This window comes from Astatotilapia calliptera, chromosome 14, assembly GCF_964374335.1.
Source record: "Astatotilapia calliptera chromosome 14, fAstCal68.1, whole genome shotgun sequence".
Lineage (NCBI taxonomy): Eukaryota > Metazoa > Chordata > Actinopteri > Cichliformes > Cichlidae > Astatotilapia > Astatotilapia calliptera.
In genome coordinates this window covers 28,885,578-28,906,406 of record NC_137435.1, presented here as the reverse complement: position 1 = coordinate 28,906,406, position 20,829 = coordinate 28,885,578, and the positions used below count along the sequence as shown (strand labels likewise).

The following is a 20,829-nucleotide window of genomic DNA, read 5'->3' as shown; positions in this document are numbered from 1 at the left end:
TAGACTGTATAAATGATCATTTATCATTTGCAATTAGCCAATTTGAATTTTATTTATATTCCACTACTTCACAACTGTAGTTGCTTTAAGTCACTTTGCATATTAAGCTAAAGACCCTATAATATTAGAGAAGAAAAACACAACAACCAGATGTTCCCTATGAGCACGCACTTGGCAACATTGGGAGGGAACGACTCTGTTTAAAAGAGAAGAAACCTCCAGCAGAACCAGGTTCAGGGAGGGCAACTATCTGCTGGTTGGGGGTGAGGGGAAAGACAAGGATGCAGAGGGAGTCAAGTATCTGGACTCTGTGTTTCTAACATTTTTAGGGTCGAGCACAAAAACTCGCTTTCGCCTGAAATTAGAAGCAGGAAATTCGAGGTCATCCAGGCCTTGATGTCTTTAAGACATGACTGTACTTTAACTAATTGATTTGTGTTACAGGGCTTCATGGAGACATTGTTAAGAAACCAAATAGAAATCTAAAGATTTTTAACGAGAATCTGGTAAACATAGACAACAGTGCATTTAACTCACTGTAAAACCTCTGTGTTTCTTCCTACTAAACTCTAAAAATGCTTTTTTAAAAAAAATAAAATTATGCAGTATTGCCAGTGACTATATTTTCAAGATTTATCGTGCTATACTTTGTTTCTATCGCACATACTGACAGAGGATGGTGACCTTTAGTCCAGACAGACATGCTGTCTTTACTTAACCCCAGTTATCAGGCTGAAGGAGTCCTGACAGGATCTCGATTTCTTTCTGCTGCTGATGGATTTGCCTCTAAAAGTCAGACAGACTTTGTTTTCTTCTCTAAACAAACACTATGACAGTGTGCAATGTGCAGACAAGTCTGTCATTCTTTACAAAAGCAGGCTCTGAGGACACAAATTAGTTGTTGTTGGTGATGTTCCTGTGTGTGTCAATCTGTCTGTTCTTAGTGTATTTTAGAGTAAAAGTGTCAGATTATTGCACAAAAGTGTTTGGACTTGAATTCAAACAATGTCTCCTTGATTTCACACAAACTGCAGACTGAGATTACTCTGTCATGTCTAATATGTTTGTGGTCAGTAATGATATACTATTAGATGTTATGATACCCCTAATCCAAGAAATAATGATTAGGAAAAAGTGAAACATGTTTAAAACTAGACACACAGCATTAGGTTTGGGTATTATTAACTGTTTTCCAGTAAGTAGAGTTAAGTTTCTGAAAATACTGTTTTAAATTCAACACGTGGAAACTCACAATTCAAAACAGAAGTGTTGTTTGTGTTAAACTGCTTTACCCAGCGTCCTCTGCAGGTCTGAGACTGAAGTGCAGCTGGTTCTCAGAGGGATGACCTGCCAGGCTGTACTTCAGCGTCACACAGCCCTCTGCTGCCTCTGAGCTCTGACACAGAATTACAGTGTTAGAAGTCACGTTAATTACTGTCATCAAATACCTAAACAACAACATGAGAGGCTGCTGCTCCTACCGGTCCAGTGAGCTGGGCATAAATCAGTGACCTCTGACCCTGGAAAAGTGTTGTGATTGGTGGAGAGAGGACAGTGACAGACACTTCCTTTGGTAAATCCCATGTGACTGAGATGTCGACCACAGCTGGCTGCAGAGCAAATCGCAGCGACTGCATCACCTGAAAAATAATGAAAAACTCTCCAAATATACACAAACAGCTGGAACAGACATTTTACTCACTGCAGGTCTGATCTCAAATATGTATCTGCTGCTGCTGTAATGTTTAACTTGACCTGTAATTGTGTTTATGTCTTACTTTTGGTTGCATCCTGTCAGTCCCTGTGATGAACTGAGCGTGACCTCCTCCTTCCTTGGCCATCCCATTGATGAGAGCAGAGCTGGCCCCTTCCCCAATCCCAAAAGAGAAACACCTGCAATACAACAGCTTTTGCTGAGTACACAGAGGACATGAGTTCTTCTTCACCAGATCGATCACTTCTTTGGTGTTCCCCACCTCTGCATCAGTAAAGACAAACAGCTGGAGAGGAGAGTTTACACACACTTTTTCACGTATGTATGCTGTCAGTAAAGTGTTTTAACAAGTTAAAAAAAGCAAGAGTGAGAGGAACAGTAGGAGCCACTCAACAGATCAACTCATGTATAATTAGCAGATTATATGAGACTGATACAGGGCTTGATTCATGGTCAACTTACAAGTTGGAGTAATGAATGAGAAAAAAAGGAAGGACTAAAGAATGACATCATTAAAGTGTGTGTGTGTGTGTGTGTGTGTGTGTGTGTGTGTGTGTGTGTGTGTGTGTAATGCAGGGTTGGCTGTAAATATGTTTGAGGGGCTCCAGGATCTCTGTTCCTCCAAGATCAGCCTCCATTTGCTCAACTTTCTTCAGAGCCTCCTCACCATACTCTACACCAGACCTTCCCAAAGTGTGGGGCCCGCCCCCTAAGGAGGGCACAGAGCCATTGCAAGGGAGGCGCAGTATGAAAAGGAAAAAACAAAACAAAAAAAAAAACAATGCTTGGACACTGCTAGCATGGGGCGCCTCCACAAACGCAAATCAGGAGATGAAGCATCGCTGAATATGTTTCCAAACCAACTTCATTCTAAGCCAAAGACTAGAAAATATGATGAAGCAAATCTTCCCTTTGGCTTCACCTGCACAAGTGCCGAGGTAGGTCTCCCCGGCAGAATTGGTTTTCCCTTCGTCGGGAGCAGCGCTGGGCTCTCCAAATCACGGACAAACAGTATCCCGCATTCTTGATTTTTAGTTCACAAACACTTGTTGTAATGACTAACTACTCCTGACATTTTGGAGATTTTAGCTCTTTATACAGTAAAGATACAGCGGGATACAAATGACATCAGGCCACAATTTGTTCCCCCGGTTCAAATCACGGACAAACAGCATCCCACAGTTGTTTATGTTTTTAAACCTATTTTGCAGAGGGATTGAAAAATGTATTGACAGCAATGTTGAATATTATTACACAGGAAAAAAACAACTACATGTAAAGTAATCACACCGTGACGCCTCTGCCTTTGTAAATAAAGGAACAGTAGCTGCATGTGTATATGTAAGCGTGTAAAACCTGCAGATTGTCAGATTAACAGTATTTTGTCTCTACCTGCTATTCTGCAATTCATCTCATGTAAACAATAACGTGGCGCACAGCGTGACGTGAAAAAAGACACATACCTTTGACGTTGCGTGACGAACTCTGTATTCCTCGTCCACACATAAACGCAAAACCGGAGTTTTAAAAAATCTCAGTTTTCGGTGATTTGAAACGCCGTTTACGTGTGGACGAAACAGCTGCGTTTTCAGAAATACCCGTGTAGGTGTGGACGTAGCGTAAAAGAGTTAGTAGTTTATTTTCTTACTAAATGTAATTTATTGCAGATTACTTGTATTTGCTTAATTGTTTACTAAATGTTTGAGGTGTGAAATAAACCGCAATGGAGCAAAAGATGGGTGTGTGTGGTTGGAGAATGTGTTAGTGCGTGCGTGTGCGCATGCGCGCGATTATTTTCCGGGTTTAGATTTGCATGAGGTGGAAGCAGATGTGTTTCCTTTTCTTTGCGAAAAACAAAAAAACATGTCAAGTAATTGTAATGAAAGCTTTCCTGGAAATAAAGACTAATTATAGAACAATGACTGGAAACACATTAGTTATAAATAGATGAAAAATAGGTTCGAGTCTTTGGATCCTGTGAAACAAATATAATATGTCATCATGAAAAAAACATGCTTCATCAGTGGTTTCAGTTACACCTAAAATATATATTCAGAGTATTTTCAATCTTTTGCTCTCGAGTCCCAGATGTTGTTTGAATAGGGTCAAACCTCATAAAAGAAGGATTCGTTAAAAGGAAAATGCATTCAGGCCTGTAACATGTGACTTCAGCAGCTGTGCTGCAAAGCAGTTGATGTAGTGGATTAATAGTTAAGAGACTTTAAAGTGCAACAATGTGAATTTACACATTAACTCAGAATGTCTGTGAGATGGTCAGTCTAACACCCTAATGTTATTGTACGGTTTATTTTTGCCATGTGTATTTTTATTTTACTTTTTTCAAAAATGGTGATGCTTGTTCATCCTTTCATCTCCTCCCACTTAGATTACTACAGTGCTCTATGGTATTGTCTGTCTAAATCATCTATTAATCATCTCCAATCTGCCAAAAATGCTGCTGTAAGGCTTTTATCCCACTCATAAATTCTCTCATATCACTCCATTATTAAAGTGTCTGCACTGGCTTTACTGTTAGATTTACATATCAGTTCAAAATCTTCATTCTTTCTTTTATGGCCTTCGGAGGAGAGGATGCCACTTATATGTCTCCGGTCTACTCGACACCTATTCTTCAAACCAAATCCTGAGGTCCAGAGATCGAAACCTTTTGAAACTAAAACTGCAGAACAACTTACCCCTCTGTCTTTGGCCCATCAACACTGTGGCATCCTTTAAAAAATAGCTGTGAATTAATGTATTTAGAAAGGCATTTGAGTAATTTTTTGTGATTTGTGTTGCTTTACGTAATTCGGGTGTGTCCATTCTGACCACATTTTTATTACCTCTGTAAAGCAATTTGTGACTCGTTCGTATCTTAAAGTGGTATATAAATAAACATTACTCTACTTACTCTTTGAATGTACAAAAACATTTAAGATGTCTACTTGTTTGAATGCCTCTTATTATAACTAAAGCACTTCAACAGAGGAGCCGTCTCCTGTTACTGTTGCAGCATAGACTTATGAAGGGAAAGTTGCCTCAAAAGGGTTGCAAAACCTACGATATGATCCACAAGCATAAACTAAGATTTACAAATATGTACAATCATTTGTGTGTAACCTTTGAGGGCTCACAAGTGCGTGCCTCAATCCACACACAAATACAAGGCAATTTGTTTAGTTTTACGAATCAGATATTCTTTTTCTTTGAAAAACCTTTCTGTGCACACAAATGTTTTGTCTTGTTTTGGGGACGTGGACGTGTCTTTTTCTAAATCAACTAGAAAATGTGATTTACCAATTAGAGAAACTATACAGTAGCCTATAAACGTTAGTATACAGTTTAAATAATCTGCTGCTAGATGCTAGGAAAAGTCAGCCAGTGCTCAGCGTGGCTGTGAATCAGACTCTGGAGTGAGTATAAGCTAACTAATAGTTAGGCATTGGAGGCCCAGATGTCCCAGTTTTACACTGTGACATGATCACAGCTTACATTTGCAGATGATATGTGCCAGGGTGGGCAACTCTAGGCCTCGAGGGCCGGTGTCCTGCAGATTTTAGATGTGTCCTTGATCCAACACAACAGATTCAAATGGCTAAATTACCTCCTCAACATGTCCTGAAATTCTCGAGAGGCCTGGTGATGAACTAATCGTTTGATTCAGGTGTGTTGACCCAGGGTGATATCTAAAACCTGCAGGACACTGGCCCTCAAGCCCTGGAGTTGCCCATCCCTGAGTGACAGCGTTAAATTTGCCTCAAAACCCCACGTGGGCATGCAACATGATCGGTGCGTATCAGACGATTTATCCACACATTTAAGGTTTTGTATGGGAGCGAGAAGGCAGTTGCGTGTACTTTTAGACATTTGTGTGCACAGTGTGTGCTCAGGTTTGGATGTATGCATTTGTAAAATAGTTTTAAGTGTGTGCTCAAATTGCTTTGTGTCTGTGCGTGGACAGAATGCCTTCTTCAGTCGACACACTGCGAGTCCTCAAAGGTTACACACAAACCATTGTAAATATTTGTATTCTTAGTTTACGCTGGTGGGTAGTGAAAAATGCCAACAAGTTCAACATGTAAAGATGAAATCATGCATAATGCTCAGAGTGATGTCTGTTATTAAACAACAGCACAGTCTCTCTCAGACTGTTTGCACAGGTGCGCGTGACAGTGCGTAACCATGGTTACTGTGTGATGCCAATTGTCTGTTACTCTGAAACTCTCAGGACTTCTAATAAAGAATATCGGGTTACTATGTCCTTACAAAGTAAATCAAGCTTAAGATTTCAGAGTAAAAATAACAGCAGGGAAGTTGAAGAAGAAGAAGAAGACAGATTATCAATTTAGAAGGTGCAACAGAGGCAGAAGCTATGAGACCAGAGCTGGACAAATTAGAAAAAAAAAAAAGGCTGGGCGAGGCCCCCAGTGTTAATAAGATCCTAGCCCTGTATGGTGTGTTGGTGGGCGTGTTTGTATAGTCAAAACAGGGATGAGTTTAGTATCTCCATACAGAGACACAAGTTTACATTTCCCAGTCTAAAGCTCTGTTATATTTCAGAGACCAACAGCAAGTTTTCACTGAGAAGGTAAGTTGAAATTAGATTACTAATTACCAGATTGTGTAAATCCTAAGAACTTCCTTCTAAAATTAACACAAAAAGAACTCGTAGAATGATTAAATGTTTATTATTATTAATTATTAAACACTTTAATATTTCTGTGTAAACATTATATAAACTGGCAAAAGGTCCACAGGGATAGCCTTCATGAGCCTTTTTTTAGTAAGAATAACTTCTCTGATAGTCTCGAGTTAAAGGTCAAGTTCATGTGAGTTCATTGGCAGAAGTTTGTGTATTTCATCAGAAGAGAACTGCACAGACATGTCATGATCCTGGGTCCTTTTGACCCAGCGTTTTGTGTTTTCTCTTCGCGATTTTGGTTCTGTTCTTCCTCTGGTTAGTGTTTACTCTGTTCTGCCCGTGTGTTCCTGTATCTAGTCCGCGTTTCTTAGTTTGTGTCCTTTCATGTGTAAGTTCCTGTTTTATTGTGAAGGTCTGTGTCTTATGTGAGTGTTTTCAGTTGCCTCCCTAGTCTCGTCATGTTAATTACTCCCAGCTGTGTCCCCACCTGTATGTAATCCCCCTGTGTTCTCTGAGTGTATTTAAGTTGTGTCTTCTGTCATAGTAGTTGCTGGTTCGTCTGTGTTGTTTCCCCTCGGTCTCCCTGCGTCTCTCCGTGTATAGTTCTCCGGATCTCCCTGCATCTTCGGTTCTGGTTTGTGTTGTTAGTTTACCCAGTTTAGGTTTCAGTTTCATGTTCCTAGCGCCTTTGTTGTTTGCATTTTGTTGTTAATAAACACTCACCTGCACCAGAGCTGCCGCCTTTTGGTCCTATATATATATTCCACACGGCTTGCCCCCGCAAACCGTGACAAGACAAGCCTTTGTTTGTCAGTGGTATCTGTCACGATTTGACTACCAAAGTACTATACTGCCCTATTCAAAGTGCATATTGTCATGTTGGATTTTGATGTACCAATATTAACGGTATATTATTTTGCATAAAATCCCATGTGTTCAACTTTTTCTGTTTTTTTTTTTTTTTTTTTTTGTTGTTGTTGGGTTTTTATTTTTATTTTTGTATTTACAGGCCATGGAATTGCTGAGCCCTCTTTCACTACTTTTAGGTATGTTTTTTGGTGAATGATCATTGTTATAAATGTTAAATATGATCAGTGTTGGGCAAGTTACTTTGGAAAAGTAATTAATTATAGTTAATAGTTACTTCTTCAAAAAAGTAACTGAGTTAGTAACTGAGTTACAATATTCTAAAAGTAATTAATTACTGGAAAAGTAACTATTGCGTTACTTTAAAAAAAAAACGTTTAACCCTCTGGGGTCCAGGGTATAATTGGCCATTTTTAACTACTTTTGATTTGACTTCTACATTTCACCTTTAAAAACAGTTTATTTGCCTTGTTTGGTATCATTCTTTTCAGCACAACCTCACGTGTCTGAATTTACAGTTATGTTTTCATTTTGACACACTGTATTAACACAATTGATCTAAAATCAGACAAAAAACATAAAACCAGAGTAGAAAAAGTTATATTTTTTACTGTAATAACCACACACATGCTTAATGAATCATATTTCATAACTTTAAATGCAAATATAAATTGTCAATTTTAAAATACTATGCACAAGTTTTGCAAACAACAAAGTTATTTGCAGCCATTTATCTTTTACCTTTTTTTAAAAATAACCATTTCAAACTATCTATATAACAATCAGCTGTTCTGCATTAAATAAGATGCCACACAAATTATTTGTGCCACTCCAAAAAAATAATTTCTGTCCACTATAAAGGAGAACATCACAGCCTGATACCTGCAGGTCTGACAGCAGCAGGTGTATCACTCCTGTTTCTACCCGGAGACAGCAGTCGCCTCATTGTTCTGACACACAACACAAAACTATCCACAACACTACACACTAACTACACAAGACAACACATTAACTACACACTCCAAACACGCTAAACATCTCAAATCTCAAAACTCGCTCTCTCTCTCACTCTCACCGTCACTCCTAAAACTTCCCCTGTTTTTTGTTTGGGTTTTTTTTTTTTTTGGGGGGGGGGGTTCATAAGCAGAGAGTGCTTGCTGCGCTGTCCTTAGACAGTAAACATGACGAAACTATTGAGGAAAAAACGTATATATGGTTTATCGTGACTCTGGTTTTACTCGACGCAATTTAAAAACTGGTATATATCACCTTGTTGCTTTGTCTTGAAGTGGTCATGTGATTGGCTTGCCACGACTACTTTATTCTTCCTCAGTCAAACAGCAGCACCCATGCGATTGTTTTGCCTCCTTAGCTCCAGGTGTTGTGCTAGAAAGTGATCGTGATTACCGTCCGCGGGAGCGCGCACAGCTGCTTAAAGCTGTAGCGTCCAGATTACTTATGTAGTCAGCTACTTCCGTGCAACTGATATAAGATGTGGTAAGATGAACACAGCTTCAACAGTCTGTTTGTTGAAAAATAGTAACGGACCGCATGTTCTTGTTAGTAACTGTAACGGCGTTGTAACGATAGGAATAGTAATTAGTTAGATTACTCGTTACTGAAAAAAGTAACGCCGTTAGTAACGCCGTTACTTGTAACGCTGTTATTCCCATCACTGAATATGATGTACCTAGATTCTAAAATTAATAAATAAACAAATATTTCCTGTTGTTATGGAGCTTACAGCATTTAGATTAGATTAGATTAGATTAGATTAGATAGAACTTTATTAATCCCTCGGGTGGGTTCCTCTGGGAAATTCGATTTCCAAAAAAGCACAGCACCGACAGAAGTTACAGAGTTACAGAATATTATATATATATATATATATATGTATAATACACACACACACACACACACACACACACACACACACACACACACACACACATATATATATATATATATATATATATATATATAAATACAGAGACAATATAAATAAAATATACGAAGGGGATAAATAGAATAAATAGGAATAAAAATAAAAATACAAGTGAATTGCACATTTCAAGTATTGAGTCTATTTAGTTAAAGTGGTGCAAACATTTAAAAAGCAAGAAGAGTAACGTGAACTGAACATTACAGTCTATATTCAAAAAGAGTAAAGAAATTCAAATTTTTTGCATGGTCTTGAAGAAAATAACACAAAAACATATTTGCCTTTAAAATTTAAATAATTAGAAATGTAAAAATAATGCACTTTTTTTGTATTTACATTTTTGCATATACATAAATATACTACATATATATCAGTACGTTTTTTAAAGATGAACTATAACAGTAATGTGTCTGTGCAGGTTCTCAGGTCTAAGGAGTTTGGAAAGAAAAGCAACTGGACTTTTTAAAGTTTCTTGTAGACTTTCACCTCTTACCTGAGAAGTTCTTCAGCTGAAACATCTTTAAGAAGTCCAGTCACCTTTCTTTAAATTCTAAATTTCTTTAGATAACAGTAATGCAAAAAAAACAAATGACTAAATGATACTTAAACTGTTGATCTGGTCTTATTCTGTTACAGCAACAGTCCAGCTGCACTTTGTTTTCTCTTCCTATGTGTGCCCAAATGCAGGAGATTTAGAAATTGGCAATTTAACTTGGAAACTTGAATGTTGTATGAGCAACAGAAACCAATTCACACTGAAAATTGTGGCTCAAAAATTGGACTCGTTGGACTCGATGTACTCGATGTACAGCTCAGGAACATGTCCTGGCACCAATTACAGAGAGCGAAAGTGTTTGAATTCCTCTCTAGCGGTAGAAAATGGTAAGCACTGCAAACCAGTACATTGTTTAAGAAATACTTTAAGCACACATGCAGTGTTATTTTCTCTGATGAATCTTTATATGTTGGTTTTGTGTATCAGGAATTATAAAGGTCTCTGTAAACGATACAGTTTGTAAGGAAAACTACACTCAGCCTGAATGCCACCCAAATGTCACTTTCAACAAAACAGCTGTTAATCTTACACAACAGTATGTTTCATGTGTACTCAATTACTGAATACAAAGATTCAGTATATTTGGTGCCACACATGCTTTCAATAAATCACCTGTATATTTTCCTCCACAAAAGGAATGGAAATATCTGCTTTAACATGACATCAAAGAATGGCATGAAAGTAAGGATTAAATTTCAATGTGCTGAGTACCCTGCTGCTAACAGTAAGCTCTACCCAACACAGTAAAATTGCTTAAAGACTGCATTTAATTTAACATAATGACATGGAGTTTATGTACAATATGTGTGCATTACATTTTTAAAACCTACTCTCGATTTTTGTGTCCAGTCAGTCTACACAACAAAAGTAAAAGTTGGATTGATGCCTTGGAGGACTGCCAGAGGGATCATTTCTCCCTGGTTGAGATCTGCGAAAAGAAAGTAAGGGATGATGTGAAAAGACTGCAAAATAAAACAGACTCAAAGACGGGGGTGTGGATTGGACTGCAAAGGTCCATTTTTGGCTACAGACCTGAGTGGAAGTGGATTTCAGGGTATAATGTTGTAAAATCACAGTTGAATAGAACTTCGTTCACCAACTCTGACTTTGACAACCACTGTGGAAAAGTCATCTTTGATAATAAGACAGAAGAAATCAAGTGGTCCAACGCCGACTGCCATAAAAAATTACCATACATTTGTCAAAGTAAGTTGCTGTTTTGTTGTCCAGTCAGACTTCTTCACCTGGTTTTTATTAAATCTTATTGTTTTTCTTTTTTCTTTTTCTCCAGGAATGAATGAAAAGCCCTGTACTGATGAATATACAGAGAAGTCAGGTATATCTACCAAAATGTTTTCTAGCCCGTAGGCATAAATTGACATTTTACTTTATATTCTGCATCTTTTTTTATCTGTGTGACACATGTCACTGTAAGCTGCAATATTTACATATAAGTAGATGTATAAAGGTCAATGGGAAGTTTAAAATGAAGCCATTCCACTCTGCTTTTTATATATTTTTGAATTAATATTTGTGTTTTGGGCCACAGAGCTTTTCATTGACATTGACTGAACTGATAGCACCAAAGAAAACGATTCGCAGCGTCTCAATCGTCATCACATCAAGGTGAGATTCCTGGAGAAGCAGATGGATGACCCAGCAAACCCAATGTGTATTGTTAGATTATAATATTATTTTATGCCATGTTATACCCCTAATTAAAGATTGTGAATTATTATGTAGTTTTAGTTTGCATTATTCTCCTGAATTAGAAGAAGCTGATAACTATTGCATTAGTTAAACTGATTTGCATTACATTAGACTGCTGATTTATTGTGGATGAATGATATTGTTTTATGATGTTATAAGAAATACTGTTTGCAGAGAGTCATCGCCTTATTTGTCTGATTAGAAGAGAACAGAGCATGCTGGAGTTTTCTGCCCCATCTCAGCAGGAGCAGATAAAACGGGGAGCCAAGGTCGTAGCTTAGGCGCCGTGTGAGAGAAAAGCATGTGAATGTTTAGGCTTTTATGATAAGGTGGGGGCACCAGAGGCTATAAGAGTTTGATTAATGCTCCACCATTTTGAGATCTGAGGCTGTCTGCATACAGTGTCCATCTCCCACGCGTGTGACTATTAAAATCATCGTTTGACTTAACCCGGCCGGACCAGTGTTGTTATTGTGGTTTTTTCTCTTGTCTCCATCCCCAATATTTGAACTCATAACAGTATATATGCTGTTTGTATGTTTGTATGCTGTAGCTGTAGTGTTGTGTTTCACAGGAAAACTACTTTGGTTACTATCATTTGCAAGCCTTGTTAAATTAACCATTTACCCACCACTTCTCAGAAGTACCTGTGTTTGTCAAAGATGCTTCTATGTAAAGAGTCGATGTATTATTTTTGTCATTAAAAACCTAAATATCTGGCTAATTTAACTGAGCGGTTATAAGAAATAACATTTTATTTTTCTCTCAAACAAAAAACTAAAGAATATTAATTCTGTGCTAATAATAAAATGTAAAGTTAACAAAATGCAAACTGTGTTTATTTCAGCGATATCTTGATTCAAGAGATAGTGGGGTATACCAATCTGTCACAGACGCCATTCACACACCTAGGGTGAAATCTGTCCACCTGTCCTTTTTATGCCCAAGAATGTTACCATGTTGTTGTCAGTTAAACTAATGTGTTGCAAACTATTCGTCCAGCTGTTTGTTTTTAGTAACACTTCAAACTCACCATCACAAACTTTTACCAAACTTCAAAGTATTTACCCGACCTTCCGATTAGCGCATAGAGAGCATCATGGAATGGGTTTCCATGGCCAAGCAGCTGCATCCAAGCCTTATGTCACCAAGTGCAATGCAAAATGTCAGATAAAGTGGTGTAAAGCACACTGCCAATGGACTCTAGAGCAGTGGAAATGTGAATTAATGTTTCAGCATACCAAAACGTTTTGGACAATTTCATGCTGCCAACTTTGTGGAAACAGCGTGGGGATGGCTCCTTCCTGTTCCAACATGACTGCACACTAGTGCACAAACTTGACTGGTCTACACAGAGTCCTGACCCTCGACCTGAACACCTTTGGGGTGGATTGCCTTCTTGTCCATTATCAGTGTCTGACCTCACAATTGCTTGCATGATCAGAAATGAACATGAACACTCTTAAACCCTTCAGAAATCCTTCCCAGAAGAGTTGAAGATGTTATAGCTACAAAGAATGGGCCGACATAATAAAGGATTAGGATTCAACTGTATTGTCATTACACATGTCCAATTACCATCCGGGTTGTTGTACTGAGTGTACTTAAAACTTTACAACAGTGTAGGCACAGGTCAAAATCATGCAAGAGGAAAAACAATACTATATTTGAAATTGTTTGTTTTATGGATCTGTTTCGATCGCTGTATAGAATGGGGACTATATCGATTTCCTTAAGGTGAAAAGTCAGTGTCAGTTATTGAAAGTATTAAGTTGAGGGTTAATGCAGCAGCAGAAATCGTGTGGTGGTGAATGAACTGGTTATTTATTACCAGTTTCTGTACCTGATGACATAAAGGAGACTTTTGTCAGTAAACCTTGGTTACATACCCAATTTGTTTATAAGATCAAAATAAAAACTGATCAGGATATATTTGCTTCCTGTTTGACTAGGCAAGCCTTCAGATTTTAACAACTACAGTTTAAGAGCAAACGCTGAGTTAATGTGCTGTGCATTCATGAAACAGGTTGGAGGCGATTACCGATCACAGGAAAACCTCCATTTAAACAAATATAATAATAATGTGTAACAAAAAAATATTTTTTTTGTGGATTTTTTGCTTTAACAACATTTAAACAACATTTAAAATCCAAATGTTTTCTATATCAGTCAAGTTGATTCACCTTATTAAGTTTGTAATGCTGCACATCCACAGTACCTTAGAGGGGGGAAAAGCAACATTATTCCAATTGAGGAAGCTGAGAACACATTTGTGTTTATTTAATCAAAAATATGATAATATAAAGAGCAATATAAAAAGTCACTCCTGCCGACATTTCTCTGAGTTATCATTCTGGAGAAAGACAGCAAGCCAGAGGACAGTGGGGAGGTTTATTCAAACACTTTGGATATTTAACAGTCATCTCTGCAAAGACTGGAAGCACTGAAGGTGAACGTTTTATTTATAAACTCTTAATGTGAAAGATCAATTCCTTCTCAATTTTCTATCTTTTTTTTTTCTTTTGCATGTTACAGACCATGGCACGTCTGATTCATCTATCATTACTACTAGGTATGTTTCCAACGTACAGGTCAACACCTAAATGCAAACTGTACTCAGGCCTGATGTGATCTTCCTGTGTTACAGCAGTGAGCCTGCTGCCCTGTGTTTCAGCCATATGAGACTTTCCAGATGGAGGAATCAAATTTACTCCCTATCATCTGTGCCCTGTTGGAGGGAATATTACACATGATTGCAATTGCACAGCTGGAAAGTGGATATGGAAATTTAAATGTTGTGGGCCCACTGCTAACCAAGTCACACTGGAAGCAACTGCCACAGCCAATTACACTGAGACAGAGGACTGTACTAATAAATGCCGTAAAATCACATACAAAACAAAAATGTTTGTTTTGTCTGTGGAGGTAGAAAATGGTAAGAAATCTAAAATTCACAACACATTAAAAATGATTTTATCGCTGGTTTAAAGTTGGCTGACTGACTTTAAAATGAAATCTAAGAACTTTAAAACCTGATGCATATTATATTGTTTATAGATGAGCATTCATGTGTTTTGTTTCCATGTACCAGGGTATTTAAATCATACGAGTGACAATAAGATCATTTGTGAATCTTGCTCTGGAACTTCAACTACTGCCGGCACAAAATGTAACAGCTTTAAAAAAAAAAAGTAAATATATTTATATCTGTTTTTAAATATGATGATGAAGAAGATGCAGATTGGTACCTCATAGGCAAAATCATGTTTGTCACATACTTTTAAAACAGCTTTCTGTTTTCTTCAACAGACAAAAGATACATATCTCGGTTCCTAAGCAAAACCAAAACAGAGTAAAGCTCAAATTTCAGAGGTTTCATCAACAACACCGTGTTAGCGACTGTATAGAGGCTCACACAGGCGAGTACTTTCATCAGCACAATCAGCCTTTCCTCCAAAGAGCAGCTTTAAGAATTTAATTTGCTACATAGTTTTTCTTTCTCAAACAACAAAAGTAAATTGTTGATGTGCAAAACAATAAACTGATGCGTTTTTTCCACAAACAAGAAAACAAATACAACATAAGATGAATCTGTAAAAATTTTATACATACATGTATATTTACACACTGTATAGTTACAACAAGACTTTTTTTCTTATGTAAAACTGAAATATGTTTTTAAAGCCTGCATTTTTACTTTTTCTTCTTATGTGCAGGTTCAAATCAAAGGACCTGCAATGTTAATGTTGCTACAACAAATACAGGTACATCAGGTGGAAATGTTTATATTTCAGCCTGAAAGCAGTCATTTACTTTTAACAATATGTGAATAAAATAATATGTTAATATATTATAATGCTGTAAACTCAATACTTTAATCTATACAAAACATCCCCGACTATCAGGGTGAGTCAGCAGAGCTTTGCATAAATAAGGAGACAGCAGGAAACTGTGACCTATTGTCAGTGTTGGGTAAGTTACTTTAAATTAGTAACTTAGTTACATTACTAGTTACTTCTATCAAAAGTAACTCAGTTACTTCAAGTTACTCGTTACTTTCAAAGTAACTAGTTACTAGGGAAAGTAACTTTGGCTTTACTCAGAATTCTCTTGTTAATGCGCCGCTTCCATAACTGGATACCCCGCGAGATTACCAGTCTTCTAGCTCGCTTACTGGCCACAAGTGCACTGTGCCACCTACCAATAGAAAGGAAAAGATAATGTGCATATTTCCACGAGAGAAATCCCACGCCTGGACCATCATTGACCACCACCATGATTCTAGCCTACGTCACAGCGTCATGTGCGCTTTTTACATCCAACACGAAAACCCCTGGCAAAACTTTGCTAGATCCGCCCCTGGACAGTTACCAGCTGTCAGCTACCTAAAAAAGGATCCTGGGGTTATTTGTCTCTCAGAAACAGTTCATAACTTCCCTTCAACTCATTCATGTGACCTAAAAGGTAAACCTGTTTCTCCATCACCTGTTCAGCTCTGATGATCCAGTAAGGACATCTCCTGGTTTCATCTTCATGTTTCCCTCTCACCAGATAACCAAACCGATATCATGACCAGCAGCTTTTACAGCTTTGGCTCCAGCAAACATCAGCTGATACTAAATGAATATTAAATACATTCTAACAACAGCTGATCAAGCTTAAACGCGCTGTTGTTGTTTAACGCGACCTCCGCTGGTTTCTTCTTTCTGGCACGAAGTGGGCGATAAACAAGCAAGAGAGAAAAGCCGATCAGCTGATCATTGATCAGTTTCATGATTGAAGTAGAAACAGGAGAGGGAGGGGGAGTGAATGAGAGAAGAAGAGGCAGCTGTGCAGCAAAGACAGAATAACTCCAGCTTTGTGTCTTTTTCATTCTAGCTGAATTACGGGACAAACTGTTCCTTTTCAGCTCAATACGAAATGCGTAATATTTTCTCTGACCATGAGACGATTCCGTTTTTAGGGGACGGTTGGCAACTCTAATAATTAACCTTATGAACAAAATAAAGTTCAACATCAGTAACATCATAGCACCCACCCAGCTGTATAGAAACTCCATCATGCTAGCTAGTACCCAGTACGAAAAAGTCAGCACAACGAAAATAAACTCCTAAACTTGGTTTATATCTGACCCAGATAGACTGCAGGTCATAACTTCTTACCTGAAGTTCAGTTCACCTGACGCTTGGACCGGCGGCCGGCTCCTCCTGCCTCCCCTTTCCCTCATCCACCTACTGGCCTCCACCACTTGCTAATTTTGCTGAATCTGTGGAAGGTCCGCGATAGCCACCACACAAAGTAACGAATAACGACCCTATCTAAATCCCAGTAACGATTGACGCGTTCCTGATTTTGGCATAATAACTAGTTACCGTGCTTGTTACCACAATAATAACGTAGTTACTGTAACGCGTTACTTAACGCGTTAGTCCCAACACTGCCTGTTGTAGTGTTAGCATATCTTAAATGTCACTTAGCATTTTTTGTCTCCAGTTAAAAATCTGGAGTTCTACCATGAAAACAAAAGTTGGATTGATGCCTTGGAGCAATGCCAGACAGACTACTCCTCCCTGGTTGAAATCACCAACCGAACAGTGAATGATGAAGTGAAAAGTCTCCTGCAAAATGAGACAGACTTGCAACGAGGGGTGTGGATTGGCCTGGAACGCTCAGTTTTTGGCAAAGATAAGAAGTGGATGTGGATTTCAAAGTCCAAAGACATTTATCCTGAGTGTAACAGAAGCATAGCTGACTCAAATAACCACTGTGCAAAGATGATCCTGACTGAGCTACAAGTAATTAAGCTGCTGGATGCCAACTGCCATGACAGACTACCTTTCATCTGTCAAGGTGAGCATTAAAGAACAGTCTGGTATAATACTGTTATCAGTTTTCTGCTTCTTTTTCTTTCTTTCTTTTTTTCCATTTAAAAAAGAGACATGGCCATAATGATGTTGATGCAAAAATGTAAAATATTAGTCTTACAGCCTGAAAGCAGAAGCTTCTTCTGAAAGAATATTTTTGGATATTATTAACTTTTAATTAATATTGCGGTTTGGGGTTTTTTTTTTGGTTGTTTTTTTTACAGATCTTGGAGAAGGCCCTCGTGACCTCTACTCAAAGTAACAGGAAAACTCTGGATTCAGTCATCAACAACTGCAGTACCTGTCCTTTAGTCAAAAACAAAGCATCTGTGGTCTAGACATTGAACTGTTGTCATGGAGACATGTCAAATAATGTGCCAGAAAGGGTGTAAACATTGTATAGCATACATCTTTAATGACTTAAAAAAACATGAATTGGGATTCTCTTTCTCTAATTCACACTGGGAGGAAAGTGTACAAATAAGATCAACGAAATCATTAAAAACACAAAATTACCTTACCATTCATGCCCAGTGAGTTTATGTAAACTTCTGACTACAGCTCTATATGTAACTGTCTTAGTTAAGCTTTGTTGTCATTTCTCTAAGTAGTCTTCAGGAATAGTTCTCCAAGCGTCTTGAAGGACATCCAAAGCTCTTCATTAAGCTCGAGTCATAAAGCTATTTCTTAATGACACAATACTGTTCATCTGCTGCTGTAGGGGCCTGACACTTCTTTTCTTCATTTGTCTGGTTTCTTCAATATTGTTAAGGAACCACCGCTCGCCATGTCCAGATTTTCTAGCATTCCAGCTAACAGCTCTTGGGGAATCACCTTGTTGGTTCAAAAATACTATTTTATGCCTGTAACTGTGCTGTCTTTGGCCTGTCCACTTTAAGGCCAGAGGGCAGTTTGCACATATTATCAGTGTGGTCTGTCATTATGAGCTTATTGGCTTGGTCAAAAGACTGTTTGATCTTTTGATTGTCTTCCCAACTGTTTCTGTGGGTCACATCTGTTATTATTATTATGGATTATGGAGCAGGGTAGCAGATTGGGAACCACTCTGTACCCCCTGCAGTTAGCTAGTGAGATTTTGTACAACTGCGTTAAAATCTGTCGGATCAAAAAAGGTTGTGCTCTACCAGACACTTCGATTCATACTCCAATATATTGTAATCATGCATTTCTACCCTCATGTTTAGATGCCTCTTTTGAGGTCTAGACACAAAAATGTATACTTACTCTCAAAGACTTATATATTACATGCGTCACATTTTCTTTTATTTACAGATAAGATACTATGTTCGTCAGAGTGTCCTCAACTTTCCATCTCTTCCGGAAGAGGGGTCAATTTTTAGTTCCCAGGATTCTGAAAAGTTGGTTTCTGGTTTTGTGAACGCTTTTTCTGAGTATTTGAATTGTAAATCTGACTTTTTGAAGACAGGAGGAGGAGCAGGGTTTGCAAATTGGAGATGAGGTGTGTGAGAGGAGTCTGTGTAGGATCCATTCTTGTTCTATAAATTCAAGGCTTCAGTTAATTTAATTCCAAGTGCTTCGCAGATTTCATTACTAAAAAACTAAATTGCACAGGATTTTTCCTTCTCTTAGTCCTATATGTGATCGTTGTAAACTTGGAGAAGGCTCTCTTACTCATTGGACTTGCCCCAAATTGTCCAACTATTGGCTGGACATCTTTAAATGTTTTTCTGATATGTACAATTACACATTAGAGCCGGACCCAATAACTGCATTGTTTGAGTCTTCCTCTTCATCTTTAACACCTCCGCCCTGCTGCATAAACTACAGTTTTGTTCAGAATGATAATTGCTAAGAAAATTGTTTTGCCTCTCTGGAGGTCTGGCACTGTGCCTCAATTCAAAATGTGGCTAAGAGAACTGACTGCTCTACTGCACAGGGAGAGGATTAGGTATACATTAGAGGGCAAACTTAGTAAGTTCTTTGATGTGTGACAACCTTTTTTAGATCATGTATTAAAACAAAGTTCTCTTTGATCGATCGCAGCGTTTTACTTCTGTTTATTGTCAGTGTTGAAGTAGTATTTTTGTTGCTGCAGTGTAATCTTTTGCCTTATTTGTGTTTTTGTCCTTGCTGGTGTGTTGTCCGTTTGTGTTTTTTCATTTATATCAAAATCTTAATAAACATTTTTTTTTAAAAAAAGTTTATGTTTTGTGAATAGCTTTTTTTTTGCAGTAGCTCCATCTGTAGCTATTGTATTAGTTTCGGTATGTGCAGATTTGCTTTTCACAAACACAGCCATCATTGTTTCTTTCACCTATATGGCTCGGGGTGTGTCTTTTAATGGCACAATATCAAGGAGTTCTTCTTTGATCACACACTCATTTGACGCAGACCATGCAAATACTGCCAACTGAGGCTTGTTTTGTGTGTCACAACTCCCATCCATTGCAAAATTAAAATAAGCACATGCTTGAAGGTCAGAGAGAGCACTTTGTATATTTTTGGAAAAACTGTATCTGCTTTTCTGCCTGACTTTTCAAAGTGACCAACTCGTGCTTGCAAAGTTCAGTCCCTTTTGGAAATTCCTGGTCGATGTTAGCATGGCTTGAGCTGAAGTGATGCTGAATGAAGATCTGAAGCTTTGGAATGCGCTAATGACACCTGGCATATGAGGCAGGATGACTTGCCATTACATTCAACAACAACAACAAAAACTCTCCCACTCTGTTAAAAACATTCTGTGTTCTTCTTCATATTTTTTTTTTGCTGTGCATTTTTTCCCTGCTGTTTTGAGAGCGAGCATGACATAATTTGAATACTCAAATGATGTTGCCCCTACTGGAAAACTTTGCGGTATTTTTTCACATGCACAGGCGTATTTGATGAAAATACCAGATTAAACACAAACAAAGCACACACGCACATTAAAAAAAAGACAACCACAAACAGCACGAGAGCCGCGGTTGGGCACTCTTGGTTTTATAGGTTAGCAGTGAAATTACGTAGTTAAACTTTCATTAATCACAAATATATTAACCATCAAAATGAAGTTGTTGTGTGATAAACAAATTCTCATGTAGATCAATCTGATAGCAAAAACCAGATCATTTAAATTATTTTATTAACAACATTTATACAATAAAAAAAAATTAAAGATGCCTGTAAAAAGAAGTCCTAACGGACGATGATTTTTAAAATAAATTGTGTTTCGTCTGTGTTGTTGTGAATGAACCAGTCTTCAGATTTTCATCCTTTGCACCATCTGTTAATTTAGAAGAACCAAAAAAGAAGTTAAATCAAAACTTAAAGAAAAATGCATTTCCATAAGAGAACGTTTATTAAAATGTATAATTATTAAACTGTTCGTACTGTTTAAAAGAAGAGTGGACACCTATTTGTGTGTTTATGTAAGAAACACACCATGTTGTTCTGTCACAATGTGAGACAGTGTTGTGTGAGATCCACCAACAAGCTAGTAGAGAAACAAACCACCACAAAATGAGTTAAAGTTACTGTAAATCAACCTTCTCACACTTCAAGTGAGGTTTTCTT

The 20,829-nt window shown here is 37.8% G+C and overlaps 2 protein-coding genes and 1 long non-coding RNA gene across 4 annotated transcripts; 2 read left to right on the top strand and 1 right to left on the bottom strand.

The window, feature by feature from the left end:
* Positions 1-663: 663 nt before the first annotated feature.
* On the bottom strand, positions 664-3,447 carry LOC145419991 (von Willebrand factor A domain-containing protein 5A-like). 2 transcript variants are annotated; one of them, XM_080288632.1, is made up of 4 exons: positions 3,178-3,447; positions 1,779-1,893; positions 1,482-1,640; positions 664-1,396 (listed from the first exon to the last, which is right to left on the bottom strand). In XM_080288632.1, exons 2-4 carry the CDS (start codon positions 1,839-1,841, stop codon positions 1,289-1,291), a joined length of 330 nt encoding a protein of 109 aa, XP_080144758.1. In that variant the 5' UTR covers positions 1,842-1,893; positions 3,178-3,447; the 3' UTR covers positions 664-1,288. The 2 variants fall into 2 exon arrangements, with proteins under 2 accessions (XP_080144758.1, XP_080144759.1); XM_080288633.1 differs by lacking the exon at positions 3,178-3,447 and having other exon boundaries at positions 1,779-3,070.
* A 2,769-nt stretch (positions 3,448-6,216) lies between these two features.
* LOC113036770 (uncharacterized) lies at positions 6,217-12,155 on the top strand. Its single transcript, XM_026193242.2, has 8 exons — positions 6,217-6,302; positions 7,366-7,402; positions 9,802-10,047; positions 10,148-10,256; positions 10,357-10,445; positions 10,571-10,927; positions 11,013-11,057; positions 11,271-12,155. Exons 2-8 carry the CDS (start codon positions 7,369-7,371, stop codon positions 11,291-11,293), a joined length of 903 nt encoding a protein of 300 aa, XP_026049027.2. The 5' UTR covers positions 6,217-6,302; positions 7,366-7,368; the 3' UTR covers positions 11,294-12,155.
* Positions 12,156-13,620: 1,465 nt separating this feature from the next.
* On the top strand, positions 13,621-20,517 carry LOC145420060 (uncharacterized). Its single transcript, XR_013901352.1, has 4 exons — positions 13,621-14,366; positions 14,523-15,195; positions 16,925-17,281; positions 17,520-20,517. It is a non-coding gene; the product is annotated as an uncharacterized LOC145420060 (long non-coding RNA).
* Positions 20,518-20,829: the final 312 nt, after the last annotated feature.